This window comes from Rana temporaria, chromosome 10 (assembly GCF_905171775.1).
Source record: "Rana temporaria chromosome 10, aRanTem1.1, whole genome shotgun sequence".
Lineage (NCBI taxonomy): Eukaryota > Metazoa > Chordata > Amphibia > Anura > Ranidae > Rana > Rana temporaria.
The window spans coordinates 103,436,710-103,452,082 of NC_053498.1; the positions used below are offsets into that span (position 1 = coordinate 103,436,710).

Below are 15,373 nucleotides of genomic sequence, written 5' to 3' on the forward strand. Positions count from 1 at the left end.
TGGTGTGTACAACCATCAGACAGAAATCTCCGAGGGGACATGTCCGCTGAAAACGGTCCGGCGGACCGTTTTCAGCGGACTGTCCCCTCGTCTGTACAAGGGCTTAGAGGCACCTCTCTTCTCTTTTATACTCAGTTGTGACATGACGCTACTCCTATATCAAGACATTGCTTGTATATCAAGGCAAAATTTATGAAAAAATGTTGTTTGTCTTGCAAAACGCTCTCAAACCAAGTTACTCTCAAACCAAGGTTTTACTGTATACATAATACCGGCAGTAGTACGCGCTATGATGCCTGTGTCCTTTTGGTAACTGTCCTGCTGATAACTCGGAAACAACGCATCTCCACTTATGGCCCCACCAGAGATCCAGAAGCTGACATCTAACAGTAAACCAAAAAAGGTAAGAGAACTCAATCTTGATGTGTTCCCCGAGGAGGACAAAAAGGGAATATGTGGTCTGGACCAGCCTCAAAATCATTGGCAGGGGGTAGGAGAGAGGGCAGAGTCTACCTAAACATATGCTGGACAGCTACACTGTTTACTGGATAGCATTAGCATTTCACAGACTTTATAATTAACAAACAATAATTTAGCTTATGTAATAACTAATATACACATACATATAAACAGTTTATATAAATTATTTTATATTTTTACAGATAACTGGACAATGCTAAAATGAAGTCAAATAGCTGGAAGTCAAAATGCCGGAAGTTTCTGTCAGCCTTTATCAGTCGCTTTTTTTTTGGTATACATGGGATCTTTATGATACGTTGTACTGTGGATGAGACAAAGAATAATGATTACATGTATCTGCTCTTTATTATTGTCCTCTTGTTCATTGAGATGGCCATCACACTGGCGTTAACAGACAAAGGAGAATGGAAATGGTAATACCATATGTAATAGCATATATACCGTATTTATCTTCATATAACGCGCCCGGGCGTATAGCGCGCACCCCCAACCTAGAAGGAAAATTCCTGGAAAAAAAAGAAATACTTACAGTTTGGATGCCCCTCGTCTGTGTCTTGCCCGGCATCCATCACGTCCATCGGCGGCCTTGTCCGGTCCGGCGTCCTTCTGCGGCAATCGTGGTGTCCTCCACGCTGTGTTTTTCAGCCGATCCTCGCTTCACGCTCTGTGTTTTAACCACTCTGCCGGCATATACCGAGCGCAGTACACTCGGGTATACTCGGGCAGGCTCGGCTTCTCTCACGTAAAGGACGTACAGGACGCACAGCACGTGACCGCGTGCGAAGCCGAGCCTGCACGACTATACCCGAGTGTACTGCGCTCGGTATATGTCGGCGAAGTGGGCAAAAAAGTGCGCGGTATACGCCGATAAATACAGTAATTATAATGCAAAGAAAAATACAGCTTAGTTATCATAAATTAAACAAATATGCATGAATCCCTAGGCCTCATTAAAAAAATGTAGTAATATGCAATAATATGCAATAATATGTGAAACAGTGACGAAGTGTGCTAATTCAAGAAGCTATACAGCAAAAATAGACAAATATGCATGAATGCCTATCCCTATTTTCAAAAAGACACAAAACAAAAATTGAAATAATATGCGATAATAAGGTCTCTGTGTGGGGAAGCCCACCAATTTTTTTGAATCAGTGGAGATATATACAGTTGCCTCAGTTCATTTGGCACCTCTCGCAACCTATTCGCTCTATGAATGAAGCGATTATGCAAAATAAAGACCGCAGCATAGTATTTCTCAATTTTATAAAGCTTTTGTGATCTTGCAAAATAGGTAGTTGGGAAGCTGATTTGCAAATTAGATTTACAGATAAACAAAAACATAAGGCTCTATTACCTCTGTTGCAGAAAATAAAAAAGCATTACCTATATTCTAAAGCAGGCATCAAATTTCTTCTATAGAAAACTCCTCCATGACTTCTCTGTAAATGCCCTGCAGGATGGGAAAACTGTTAGTAGAGAGAGGCTGGGTTCACACCTATGTGAATTGGATGCGGGTTTCTCTGCATCCTACCACATTCAATTCACATAGGAGGAGAATATGACTGGCTCTCTATGGAACCGATTCACATATCACCGGGGGCAGCTGCGGAGCGCACTGCACAGAAGGGCTGTGTGTCTTTGGCTCTGTTTCAGGGCTGAATTCAGGCAAAGGTTCACCCCGGATTTGTCTGTGAAATGAAGAACAGTGCCCATGTGATCCGCAGCTGGTTTAGTTGTAAACCGAACATCAGGAAGCACTTGAGCAGCTGACCTCATTAAACACACACCCTGGCACCTGCCCCCTACCTCCAGCATATTGCTTCTGCCCACCTCTGCCGTCACATGCTTCTCCAGTCATTGTCATTGTAAATGAGCACCATTCTCCCTCAATACACAGCCACACAGCCAGTGTCCTCCTCTGCTGTTGAATTGTTTTGCACCTCCATTTTGCATTCAGCAGAGTGTGCATGCTGGAGCAGAAGAAAAAAATGAAAAAACTGTGGAGCAGAGCTATAGTTGATAACAGGAGAAGTGTGTTCTTGGAAGACTGTAAAGCTAACCATACACTATACAATCTGATTGTACAATATCCATTTTTTTCTTTACAACCCCTTTAAGGTACTCATCAGATGATACTTGGTCCTGACTCGCCTGGCCAGGATGTATGCTACGGCAACTTCGGAATGTTTCAGGGGCTGTTCATTGCAGGCATCGATGCTGCACGTATGGTGGGAATGTCCTTAAATTAGGGTATTCTGGAATAGGGTGTTCTTGATGCTCCGCAGGGTGACAGGGCTCCCTATTGATCAACAGCCAAGCTTGGCCTTGCTTAATGTTTTACCTAATGAGTGGCCGCGTCCGTTGAAATGGCTGATTTACTTTATACTGCTGGGAGCTAAGGTCACTATTGTGGGAGCATGGAAGACACCTCTAGTATCTTACAGTCGATTTAAACATAAAATATCATGGATTATGAGACATGAAAAAATTGCTAATATTATCAATGAAGTGTGTTGCTTGAACGAACGTGGGAACCCTGGGCATCATATATTCATGTACCTTTGCTCTGACCATAGGTATGGTGCAGACACCAAGCTCCTCTCACCCTAATTCTTCTGTCTATCCCTTTCTCCCTTTCCTTTTTCTTTACAATGCCGAGACAGTCTCTCTCAAGGTTGAGTTGTGAGACTTAGAGCCGGTTCACACTGGGGCGACTTGCGATCCGACTTCATGTCGCCTCAAGTCGTCCCAAGTCGCGCTGTAGAGAAAAACAATGGAAGTGAATGGGAGCGGTGTTAATACACACGACTCAAGGCGATCCGACTTCAGAAAAGGTTCCTGTACTACTTCAATTCGACTTGTAGGCGATTTGTACCCATTGATTTCAATGGAAGTCGCCTCCAAGTCTGATCACTGTCTTAACTGAAGCGACTTTCCAGGAAGATAACATACATTTCTCAGGCAAACCTCTCCTGCCCCCCTCCCTCCCCCTCCCTCTCCCAGAGCTGATTGTTGTTTTATTGGCCACTGGAAAGTCTCCTGTCCTGGAGATGACTTCAAGTTGTGTTGTAAATCGCCCCAGATCGCCCTGTGGTTTATGTTCAAGTCGTGTCGGAGTCGCCTCTGAAAGTCGCGCTGGAAGTCGTGTCGCCCTAGTGTGAACCGACTCTGACAGTTGTATTATAGTAGGTGATTGATAGTGTTATCTGTGAGTTCGAAAAATCTACCTTCCTGGTTCTGTTATTCACTACACCTGATAATTTCTCTAAAGAGTTAGTGAGCTATGTCCCTATGACTTGATATTGGCTCTTCATTAGTTCTATCTTTAATGGTTTCAGTACCTACCTGACCGAACCACTGTCCTGAAATTCTCAACAGTGTAAACCAGGAGGGGGGGGGGGTTTCCAACATTAAACAATTTAGTCTGGAGCTGGGCAATGTTGTCCTGCCCCTGTCACAGTCTGCTCCCATATAGGGTGACGGGGAGTGTAGGACGACATACTTTGCTTGAGGCTTAGCATCACATAGCAGTGATTTAGTTCTTTCCTGATTGTTACATAGTTGTGACATAAGAATTTACACAAGTATTTCCCTCAACATTTTCCGAATGTATGACAGATGCGGTTTACCCTTTGCTTGTTTATCATGGTAAAAGTCAATAAAAATGTAGAAACTAAAAAATTAAAAACTAGCTATCCTGTAAAAGAGTAAAAATACTTACCTGTGCTTTCTGTGGTTCTGTTTGCTGGCTGCTATGTCACTACGGCCCTGCAGGGACACAGTAGAGACATAACGGATGGCAAATGGAACCATGGTGAGCAGTGGGAAATTCCAAACATCTGACACACCCTGAAATGTTTGATGATGAAGATTCTGATACTTATTCATAGTCTGTTCTATTACAGGTTCTCACCCATGGTTTTTATCTATCTGTGTGCCGCTATTCCTTCCATCTTTTTACTGGAACTTAAACTTATACATTTGGCACAGAAAGAGAGCAACGTAACAACAAATACAACATGTGACAAGAACCAAGGAGTGGTATGTATGAGATAATGACGAGTCCATAGCCTTTCAAATTGCCAAGAATGTATCCTATGACTATGGCTGTCTCTATCTTGGGTGGCCAACAATGTAGAAAATGCATCAGGGAAACCAAAAGCTTAAAAGAAACTCATTGCAGCCATGAGCTTTATGTGTCTTGGAAGCATGGCCTCTCCAAGATTTGCAGAATTAATTTGGGTGGCTACAAACATGAGTGAAAAAATCCATGAGCATGAGTTTTATGTTCCCTTATTAGCCACCATACACACTAAACACGCCAGCTAACTCTAAACCTGCTCTCTGCCACATTCTAAATCTAATCTCTCTACTGTATCTAACCCTATGTAGCGCCTTGCTCCCATTGAGTAGGCGCTATGTGTAAAATTATAGTTGTCTGAGCAGTAGTTTTGGCTCAGAATGATTGTTCCAAATTGTTGGCTCTGTTCACTTCGGCTGGGTTGCACAGGTTTCCCTCTGACGGTGGGTGTCGCTGTCACCACAGGTCATGGTTGGAAAAGCAACAGGCTGGATGTATTGGGTATCTCTCTCTCAGAAGAAGCTCAGGGGTGTGGTCAACCCGCTGTGCATTCTGGGGGGGGGGTACTTAAGGGACAGACGCCGTTTAACGGGGTTTGTCTTCTAATCCCAACCTGAGGGCCCTCCTAGCCTCAGGGATGCTGAGCTGTTTTATAGCCTCGGGTCTGGCTGGCCCGAGGCCTAGCAATTGAGAGTGGGCCCAGGAGTTTCTGGGGCCTACTGATCCAGGGATGGTCCTTCGCTACCTTGTCTGTTTAAGGAAGCTGGACCAGTGGGATTCAATTGATGGACGTACCCTGGCGGATTTACCTCACTGTGCTGCCAGTCCAGCTGAAAGATTCTAAGCACCGTGAGTCGAGTAACTTTTGTTGGAACTGTGTCGAGTGTACAGTCGGTTACACGATCTTGTGGCAGAAGATTGTGGGACGCCCTGGTGACACTCATTAAGTCTGTGGCAGAGATGTGAATAATGCTGCCAAGTCAAACACTGTAAAGTGATTCCACAAGACCTCAAATTAATATTCAAACATAAATCAGTGTAGCGCAGCAATAAATAAACAAATGCAATTAATAAACAGTACAAAAAGTCCCATAAAGATGTGATAGCATACACATCCAACAAACTGTGAATATATCCTGAATAATAAATAAAACAATGTAGACAAAATCTTCCATGAATCTGTGCACATAAGCATGTAATTCCAAGCACCCTGTGCCTACTCTCCTCATGCATATTGAGAATCTGTCACCAGATGAAGGACCTGCTCGCCTCCATGCAAATAAAAATTGCTTCTCTCTTTACACCTGGGCAAATCTCTTCACTCCTCCACAATTGGACATAGGATTTCACCCTCTTGAGGATCGCCCAGACTCAGCTTATGTGCAACAAGCCAAAAAGTACAGGCATAGTGTACTCCGTAACAACTCTTTATTAAAACCCCACTTAAAATTGAACTTACTATAGGGTAAACGATACACGCTTTACAAGCAATATTGTCTAGCTTGACACCTCTATCAGCGCTACTCCGGCGTAACTTCACCAAGCTCAACACCTCTATTGGTGCTACTCTGGCATAACTTCACCAAGCTCAACACCTCTATCGGCGCCACTCCGGCATAACTTCACCAAGCTTAACACCTCTATTAGCACTACTTCGGTGTAATGTCACCAAGCTCGACTCCTCCCCCATTAATTGCATTTGGTACACTGATTTATGTTTGAATTTTCTAAAACAGGCCAGTATGTGCAGCGCATGTACTTTTCTAAGAGTCACTTTAATAAGATCTAAACTCAGTTTCAAGCATGATGTAGACAGGGCCAGATTAACGTAGGGACTATTGAAGCTGCAGGTCCAAGCCCCTACCGTAATATCTGTCCAATACATTGATTCTAGACACAATTACCGTCTGCCAACCGCGGGCTGCTGCATTGCCTTGCAGACACCAGGCAGCTAAATTATAGGCCCAATACAGACAGTGAGCCAGCCAGCGGGCGCTACATACATTGCCTTGCAGAACAGCCTCTTGCGACACGGTACCAGTGCACAGAGGCTGAGCATGCTTCTCCTCCTGGAGTCCAGCACACTTCCCTGTCGGGTGGAGCTTGATGTCCCGGCCAGCATGACCTCATTCAAAGGCTGGCCTGAGAGGCTCGATGGGAAAGGAGTGCGGGTGGTGCCGCTGAGAGCAAGTACGAGGAAGAACTATACAACAACTGCAAGTAAGCTCTGCATGGTGCTGGGGAAGTCGGGCAGATGATAAGTTGCTATCCTTTTGTGCAGCTCAGTGTGGATATCAGTGCAGCTCATCAGTGCCGCCTATCAGTGCAACTCATCAGTGCCACGTATCATGCCCATTAGTGCAGCTCATCAGTGCCAGTGCTACCTATCAGTGCAGCTCATTAGTGCCGCATATTAGTGTTGCTTCATCAGTGTTGCCTTATCATTGCCTATCAGAGCCCATCAGTGCCCCATATCAGTGCAGCCCATCAGTGCAGCTCATCAGTCCTGCCTATCATTGCCACTTATCAGTGCTGCCTATCAAAGCCCATCAGTGATGTCTCAGTGCCACCTTATCAGTCCTCATAAGTGCAGCTCATCAGTGCCACCAATAATGCCAGTGCCACCTATCAGTGTTTATCAGTGCTGCTTATTAGTGCCCATCAGTGCAGCACATCAGTTTCCATCAGCGCAGCTCATCAGTGCCACCTATCAGTTCTGCATATCAGTGCTGACAATCAGTGCCCACCAGTGCAGCACATCAGTGCAGCCCAACAGTGTGGCATATTAGTGATGCCTCACCAGTGCCCATAAGTGCTGCCTATCATTGCAGCTCAGCAGTGCTGCCTATCAGAGCCCACCAGTGCTGCATATGAGTGCTCAGTGCAGCCCATTGGTGCTGCATATTAGTGCTGCCTCATCAGTGCCGCATATCAGTGCCCATCAGTGCTGCCTATCAGCCCAGCTCATCAGTGCAGCTCATCAGTGCTGCATATCAATGCAGCCTCATCAGTGCTGCCTCATTGGTGCCCATCAGGGCTGCCTATCAGTGCAGCCCATTAGTGCCGCCTATGAGTGTAGCATCATCAGTGAAGAAGAAAAATTACTTTTGTGTAAAATATTATAACAAACTAAATCTCTTCATTACTTTAATTCTTTCCAAAAAGCGGTCATTTGTAGTGTCCTAGCATTTTCGGGTCTGTCAGTACATCAGGATTGATTCATTTATATATATGTATATATATATAAATATATATATATATATATATAAATAGTTTGTGGACTCTATACATTTCCTACAGACTCAATAATATACACAGCAGTATACATTCTGGCCTCAATTTATAAAAAATAATATTTATTTGCAAAATGTTATAGCAGAAACTAAAAAAAAAATTTTTTTTATTTTTTTAAATATCTTTGTCATTTTCTCGCTTATTTAGCAGCCAGTGGTGATCAAATACAACCAAAAGAAGGCTATATTTGTGTGGAAATAAATGAAATAAATCATTCAAAGTGTGACAGCGCTGAAAATTTCCTTGGGCAGGAAGGGGGTGAAAGTGCCTGGTATTGAAGTGGTTAACAAAGTCCTGAAGATAAGAGATGAAGTGTGCAGAAAACACAGGACAGTGCTCAATTTCTGAAACATTAAAATGGTTTAAGAAGTTAAAATAAAACTAAAGGCAAAAGTTTTTCATTTTCCATTGGAAATTAATTAGAACCCCTGTCAGTTGTTATTGCTGTCTGTGGCCCTGTTAAATAGATTCCCCCTCTCTATTTGTCCCGTTTACCATTATCATTGAAAGTAAAAGTAAAAGAAAATCTCAAATGTTGGGTTGTCCCCAGAAAAGTAATTGAGGGGAAATCTTCCAATTGGGACACTAGTTCTGGTGACCTGGGGGTCCGCAAGAGATTTCCTTAGCAGGGCTTTCCTCTCACTTCCCGATTGGCTATGGGACTAGAAATGAAGGTACATCTCCCCAATGGGACAAAGGTGGTAAAGGTAAACCTTTTGGGGGTTATAACTCTTCTTTACTCAATCCAAAATCAAAAAATAATTGCTTATAGTTCTACTTTAACTTTTCTTTCTTTTTTTTTTTTTTTACTTTAATGCATTCTTTGCAGTAAGGTAAAAAACCTTCTGTGACACAGAATTCCCTCAGTCCCCTTATACTTACCTGAGCCTGATCCTGATCCTGATCAAGCACTGTGCATGAGAGCAGAAGCTCTCTCTGTTCTCTTCATCCTCACTGGGCAGTTTGATATCAGCGGAAGCCATTGGCTCTGACAGCTGTCATTCAAATTCTGTGACGAGGGAGCGGGACGGAGCCTAGCCATGCTATCTGTGTTTTTAGACAGGCATGTTTAATATTGTAAAGAAAAAAAAGATTTACAATTAGGCCTCGTACACACCAGCGGATCTGTCCGCTGAAAACGGTCCGCCGGACCCTTTTTTTTAGCAGACATGTCCGCTGCGTCCGCGCGGACACGATACGCAGTGACGTGGCCACGCCGGCGTCACGACGATGACGCGGCGACGCGTGCGGCCCTGGAAGGTCAATGCTTCCACGTATGCGTCAAATCACTTCGACGCATGCGAGGGCTTTCGGCCGATCGGACATGTCCGGTGAGTCTGTACAGACGACCGAACATGTCCGACGGACAGGCTTCCAGCGGACATGTTTCTTAGCATGGTAAGAAACATTTGTCCGCTGGAAACTGTCCGATCCGCCGGACAATTGTCCGGTCGGCCGTACACACGACCGAACATGTCTGCTGAAACTGGTCCGTCGGACCAGTTTCTGCGGACATGTTCGGTCGTGTGTACGGGGCCTAACTTTAACAGTTTTTTCCTTTGCACTTTTCAAACAGATACAACAAAATGCTTTCAACGGTATATTAAAAAGACCAGAAGGCAGCATATAGTAGATATTCATCGTTAGGGTTTACATACACTAGGGTGTTTAGTCCCGGTGCATGGGGTTCCGTTGGTCCGGGCGGAGTTCACAGATGTCCCATCCAGCCCTGCTGCTGGCAACCTGTCACACACCATTAAGGGCTGACAGCTGCTGTAGCTGAATGGTGCACCTAGCACAATGAACATTTCAGGCGGTATGCCCTCGGGAATGAACACCTGTAATGCAAAAAGTGAGCATTCCAGGCATTTGTCCCAGAGGTAACAACTGAAGTCCTCCAAAATAAAGTGCAATGTCACTTCACAATGGAAAGCATGCTGGCTCCTTGGAGTTTGCAGTTTTATTCGTCAGATTCTAACTTTAATAGAGTTGTATGCAATGGATCTCTTCTCGGTCTGTGTTTTTACATGTGGTTATGGTGGAACGAGGTGTAAAATATTTGTTTTTGCAGTTTCCTACTGGCCTGTCTGTATATGAAAGGAGATCAAGTTTTCTGAGAATTTGGGAGAATCTAAAGATCATTTTTTTGAAAGCGCCACATGCAATAGAGCTCTTTGACCTACTTATTTTTAGTGGTCAATGAGATCTGGTGAGTGATTCATGCTAAAAAGGGACATAAGAACTAAGGGCCAGATTCACAAAGGGGATACGACGGCGTATCTCCTGATACGCCGTCGTATCTCTGTTTCTATCTATGCGACTGATTCATAGAATCAGTTACGCATAGATATCCATAAGATCCGACAGGTGTAATTGTTTTACACTGTCGGATCTTAGAATGCAGTACCGCGGCCGCCGCTGGGGGGAGTTTGCGTCGTAAACCAGCGTCGGGTATGCAAATTAGGAGTTACGGCGATCCACGACGGATTTTCGCGTTTGCTACGTCGCCGCTAGTCTAGTTTCCCGTCGCAAATTTAGTGGTCATTTTGGGTGCCCTAACTTTAGTCAGCAATCGTATTGCTGTCTAAAGTATGGCCGTCGTTCCCGCGTCGAAATTTAAAATTTAACGTCGTTTGCGTAACACGTCCGGGAATACAGAAGTACGATACGCGCGTCGCCGTTCGAAAAAATTACGTCACGGCGCGCAAAGCACGACGGGAATTGCGAAACGGAGCATGCGCAGTAGGTCCGGCGCGGGAGCGCGCCTAATTTAAATGGCACACGCCCATTTGAATTGGCCCGCCGGCGTAGTTTTCATCGCAAGTGCTTTGTGAATCAGGCACTTGCGATGAAAACTTGCGGCGGTGTAACGTATCTACGATACGTTACGCCGCCACAAAACTACGTGAATCTGGCCCTAAAGCACAAGAAGCTGTTTTTGCACTTGATTTATGACAATTGCACTTAAATAGATACTTTATCAGCATGGGCACTGTGGACTACACAATAATTATCTATGCACTTGGTGTTAATTATTTTAAGTCTTTATTTATAATTACATTTGTGGATGTATTGATATATTTGAATGAAGGGTAATTAATTCATACACGTGGATGTATTAATTAGTTGCAAAAATAGTGGATTTTATTGGAGAACTTTATTGTAGCACAGTTACACTTTAAATATTTTGGAACACTTTAGTATTAGCTAGTTGCATAAAAATGCAGATTTCTTTGGTGCAGAACAATTGCACTTTATATTTTGGAGCACTTTAGTTATTAGCACTGTTATTCATTTCCAATCAAATTTGCAATTTCTGTAAGAAGGAATACACCCACTAGCAGCTGCTGAGGTCAAGTTGTTTTCTATACATTATTAGCATGGTTACATATTTTAGGTCTGTATGAGTGCATACAGACCTAAAGATTCATAACATTAGTTGCACCTTCCAGCCCTGTCTAACCACAACATCTGTCATAGAGTTTGGTAGGCTGCTGGCAGCAGGCAGGATGGGACAACTGTGTCCTCCACCAGAGCTCCATGCATCAGGGCTAACTACCCAGTGTGCATAGGGCCTCAGGTGTTCCTGTCCAACCACATATTTACTTATTTGAAGAACTGTTTATATGTTTGTTAATATTATGTTCATTCTAATTTGCCTTAATGTTCTAATCTTTCCGAGAAGTTCCAGGAGAAATCCACTCTTGTCCAAGTTTTGGAGCAGGCACTGATCGTAGTCCTGATACTGGGACGCTGGTTGATGCCAAAAGGTGGCCTGAACAGAGAACAGCTTTCTCAGCTTCTCCTGATCTACCTTGGGTTAGGGGCCGACATACTGGATCTTTTACAGCTAATTCGAGAAAAGAGCGTGAATGCTCATCCAACTGTAGCCATTGTAGGCCTGTGTCTCTTTTGCTGGACCATCACACAGTTCACAATTGTGCTCACACAAGAGGAACCAGCACCAAAGTCTCAGAAAACGAGCGTCACAGAGGAGTCGTTGTCATTATCAGATGTTAAAATGCACAAAATGGCTATTTGCAGCTCTAACGAAGTACAAAACTTCCTTATCACTGTTACAATGCACGATGGACCATTTCTTGTTTATCGAGTTTACGTGGTAATTTTACTTGGAGAAGTTACCGATTCTATCGTTTTCTTCATTTTTAAAAACATTTTAAAACTTGCATTAGAAACATACAGGCTTGGTGCGTTATTATACAAAGATAGGCGGGAGAGGAATAAATATGAACAAAATTAATGAAATAAAATTTTAGAACTGGGAATTAGGGAAGGGGGAAGAGTGCATGAAGTTTTGACCAGTAGTATATAAACAGGATTGACCTATGGGAGTGTCAACTTCATGTTACTTATGAAATAGTGATGTCCAGCAGAGTTAACCTTTAGTAGCAAGAAAACTAGCATGAATTAAACTGTTTCTGTATTTTGCCTTATTTGCATTCAGCCAGTTTGGACTCCCTAAGTTAGTACAAAGGAGTACAAAGTATTAGTAGTATTAGTATTGATTAGAGACATACACAGAATTACTTTCACACCTTTTAGTACCCCTTACCTGACTGTTGCATAGCCACATCCCACCCGGCCACTGCATATATAAGGCCAGGTGGGAGCTTCCTCCTTCTGAGTGGACGTTCAGGGACATCCCTCAGAAGGAGGGGGATCTTGCGTGCGGGCGCAGCGGCGCGATCACGATGCGCTCGTGTCACTTGTGTCACCCGGACATGGCGCATCTCCGATCGGCAGGAGGGCTCTGTGATTGGCCCTCCTGATCACATGACGGCCGTGTCCAATCACAACCATAATGTGATGTAAACAGAGAGCCGTTTGCCAGGCGATCGGCTCTCCTCTCCTCACACAGAAGTTGTCAGTGAGGAAAGGAGAGCGGATCACTGCAGCCGGCTGGTGATCGATGAGTATGAGCTGTTTTTTACAGCCTTTTACACACTGATCACCAGCCTAGTGTACCCACACAATGTAAACACACAAAGGGGGTTGTTTACGAAAGGCAAATCCACTTTGCACTAAAAGTGCACTGCAAATACACTTGAAAGTGCACTTGAAAGTACAATCGCTATAGATCGCTGTAGATCTGAGGGGAAGCTCTGGAATGAGGGGAAGCTCTGCTGATTTTATCATCCAATCATGTGCAAGCTAAAATGCTGTTTTTTATTGTATGTCCCCCTCAGATCTACACTTCCAAGTACACTTTCAGTGCACTTGTAGTGCAAAGTGGATTTGCCTTTCATAAATAACCTCCAAAGTTCCCACACAATGTCCTCAAAACACATGTCCCCACACAGTAAAAACACCTGTCCCCCACATATGTAACAGAAAAATCATATGTCCCAATGATCATCTGCACACATGTCTGTGATCACCTGCGCACATCTGTACATGATCATCTGCCTACATCTATCCGTGATCACACAAACCAATTATTATACACTTAACAGGATTTTTTGTTACCAAAGACATGTAGCAGAATACATTTTGGCTTAAATTTATGACAAAATTCGATTTGTTTTTAATATATTTTTTTCTGCTCATTTTTCGTTTATATCCAAAAAATAAAAAACATAGTCGTGAATAAATACCGCCAAAAGAAAGCTCTATTTGTACAAACAAAATGATAAAAATGTCATTTGAGTACAGCGTAGCATGACCGCGCAATTGTCACTGAAAATGCGAGAGCGCTGAAAATTGGCCTGGGAAGGAAGGGGGTGAAAGTGCCCAATATTAAAGTGGATAAAAAGCCTGGTAACTACCCAGAGACTGCCCCTCTTTGCCTAACTGGTATCTCGACTAATTTAACTGCATTTGCATGTTGCATTTTCATTTGGTTGACATATGGCAATTTTAGTAGTTAGGGTGGCCATGTTGTTGAATTTGTATTTGACTCGATAACAAGAACTTATTTTGTTTGATTATATACATTATATTGTCAAAAGTATTAGGACACCTGCCTTTACACGCACATGAACTTTAATGGCATCCCAGTCTTAGTCTGTAGGGGGTCAACATTGAGTTGGCCCACCCTTTGCAGCTATACCAGCTTCAACTCTTCTAAGAAGGCTGTCCACAAGGTTTATGAGTGATTCTATGGAAGTGTTTGACCATTTTTCCAGATGTGCATCTGTGAGGTCATGCACTGATGTTGGACGAGAAGGCCTGTCTCGCAATCTCTGCTCTCATTCATCCCAAAGGTGTTCTATCAGGTTAAGGTCAGGACTCTGTGCAGGCTGGTCAAGTTCCTCCACCCCAAACTCTTCCATGTCTTTATGCAGCTTGCTTTGTGCACTGCTTTGCAGTCAAGTTGGAACAGGAAGGGGCCATCCCCAAACTATTACCACAAAGTTGGGAGCATGAAATTGTTCTAAATGTCTTGGTATGCTGGCGTTTTAGGAGTTCCCTTCACTGGAACTAAGGGGCCAATACCCTGAAAAACAACCCCAGACCATAATCACCCCTCCACAAAATGATTTGGACAGGCCTCCGGCCTCCAGCCACTGGGGGGCACGCAAGCGGCACCGGCGGCGCGCACGCACGCCCGCAGCGTCAGTCAGGTGCCAATGCCCGAGCCTGGCACCTGACACAGAGCTCCACGTCCTGTCAGGTAGAGGAGACCGATGGTGTGTCCCTTGTACATAGGGACAACCATCAGTCCCCTCCCCCCACACTATACGCTTATTGCGATTTTTATTTTTACTAAAAATATGTAGAAGAATACGTATCGGCCTAAACTGAGAAAAAGTTTTTTTTTTTTTAATTGGATATTTATTATACGTATCGGCCTAAACTAAGAAAAAGTTTTTTTTTTTTTATTGGATATGTATTATAGCAAAAAAGTAAAAAAATTGTATTTTTTTTCAAAATTGTCGCTCTATTTTTGTTTATAGCGCAAAAAATAAAAATTGCAGAGATGACCAGATACCACCAAAATAAAGCTCTATTTGTGGGAAAAAAAGGACGTCAATTTTGTTTGGGAGCCACGTCGCACGACCGCGCAAATGTCAGTTAAAGCGTGACAGTGCTGAAAGCTGAAATTTCACCTGGGCAGGAAGGGGGTATATGTGCCCAGTGGGCCGCAGTTTCTTTCCCTATTGTATCATTATGGGAGTCCATGATAGATGCTGCTCTACGCTGTATAAATTAACCTTTTTTTGAAAATTCTTTTTTTTATTTAGTTTTATAAATTAACCTATCTTATACTTGGAAAAAATAGAAGAAAGAAACTGCGCTAGGATGCAAAACAGATGTTGGCACAAAGGATGCCTAAAGCTCTTATTTATAAGCAGCAACTAACCTGAAAACATAGATCAGTGAACAAAAGTGGAAAAAATATATATAGTTGCACTATAACCTCAAAACAAACCCTAAGAGCCGGTTCACACTGGGGCGACCAGGGATCTGACTTCAAGACGCCCCAAGTCACGCGGTCGAGAAAATGAATCAAAGTGAATGGAGGTACCCCCAAATCCATACCAGACCCTTATC

General features: G+C 43.5%; 1 protein-coding gene across 1 annotated transcript; it reads left to right on the forward strand.

Moving 5' to 3' along the window:
• The first annotated feature begins 261 nt into the window (after positions 1-261).
• LOC120915415 (transmembrane protein 26-like) lies at positions 262-12,243 on the forward strand. The gene is made up of 3 exons (XM_040325895.1): positions 262-893; positions 4,389-4,524; positions 11,544-12,243. The coding sequence occupies exons 1-3, from the start codon at positions 682-684 to the stop codon at positions 12,117-12,119; spliced, it is 924 nt and encodes a 307-aa protein (XP_040181829.1). The 5' UTR covers positions 262-681; the 3' UTR covers positions 12,120-12,243.
• Positions 12,244-15,373: the final 3,130 nt, after the last annotated feature.

Coding starts and splice junctions, on each gene's coding strand:
- LOC120915415 (XM_040325895.1), top strand. CDS start 682: ATGAAGTCAAATAGCTGGAAGTCAAAATGCCGGAAGTTTCTGTCAGCC. Junction 894..4,388: donor GACAAAGGAGAATGGAAATG/GTAATACCATAT, acceptor GTTCTATTACAG/GTTCTCACCCATGGTTTTTA. Junction 4,525..11,543: donor GTGACAAGAACCAAGGAGTG/GTATGTATGAGA, acceptor CTTTCCGAGAAG/TTCCAGGAGAAATCCACTCT.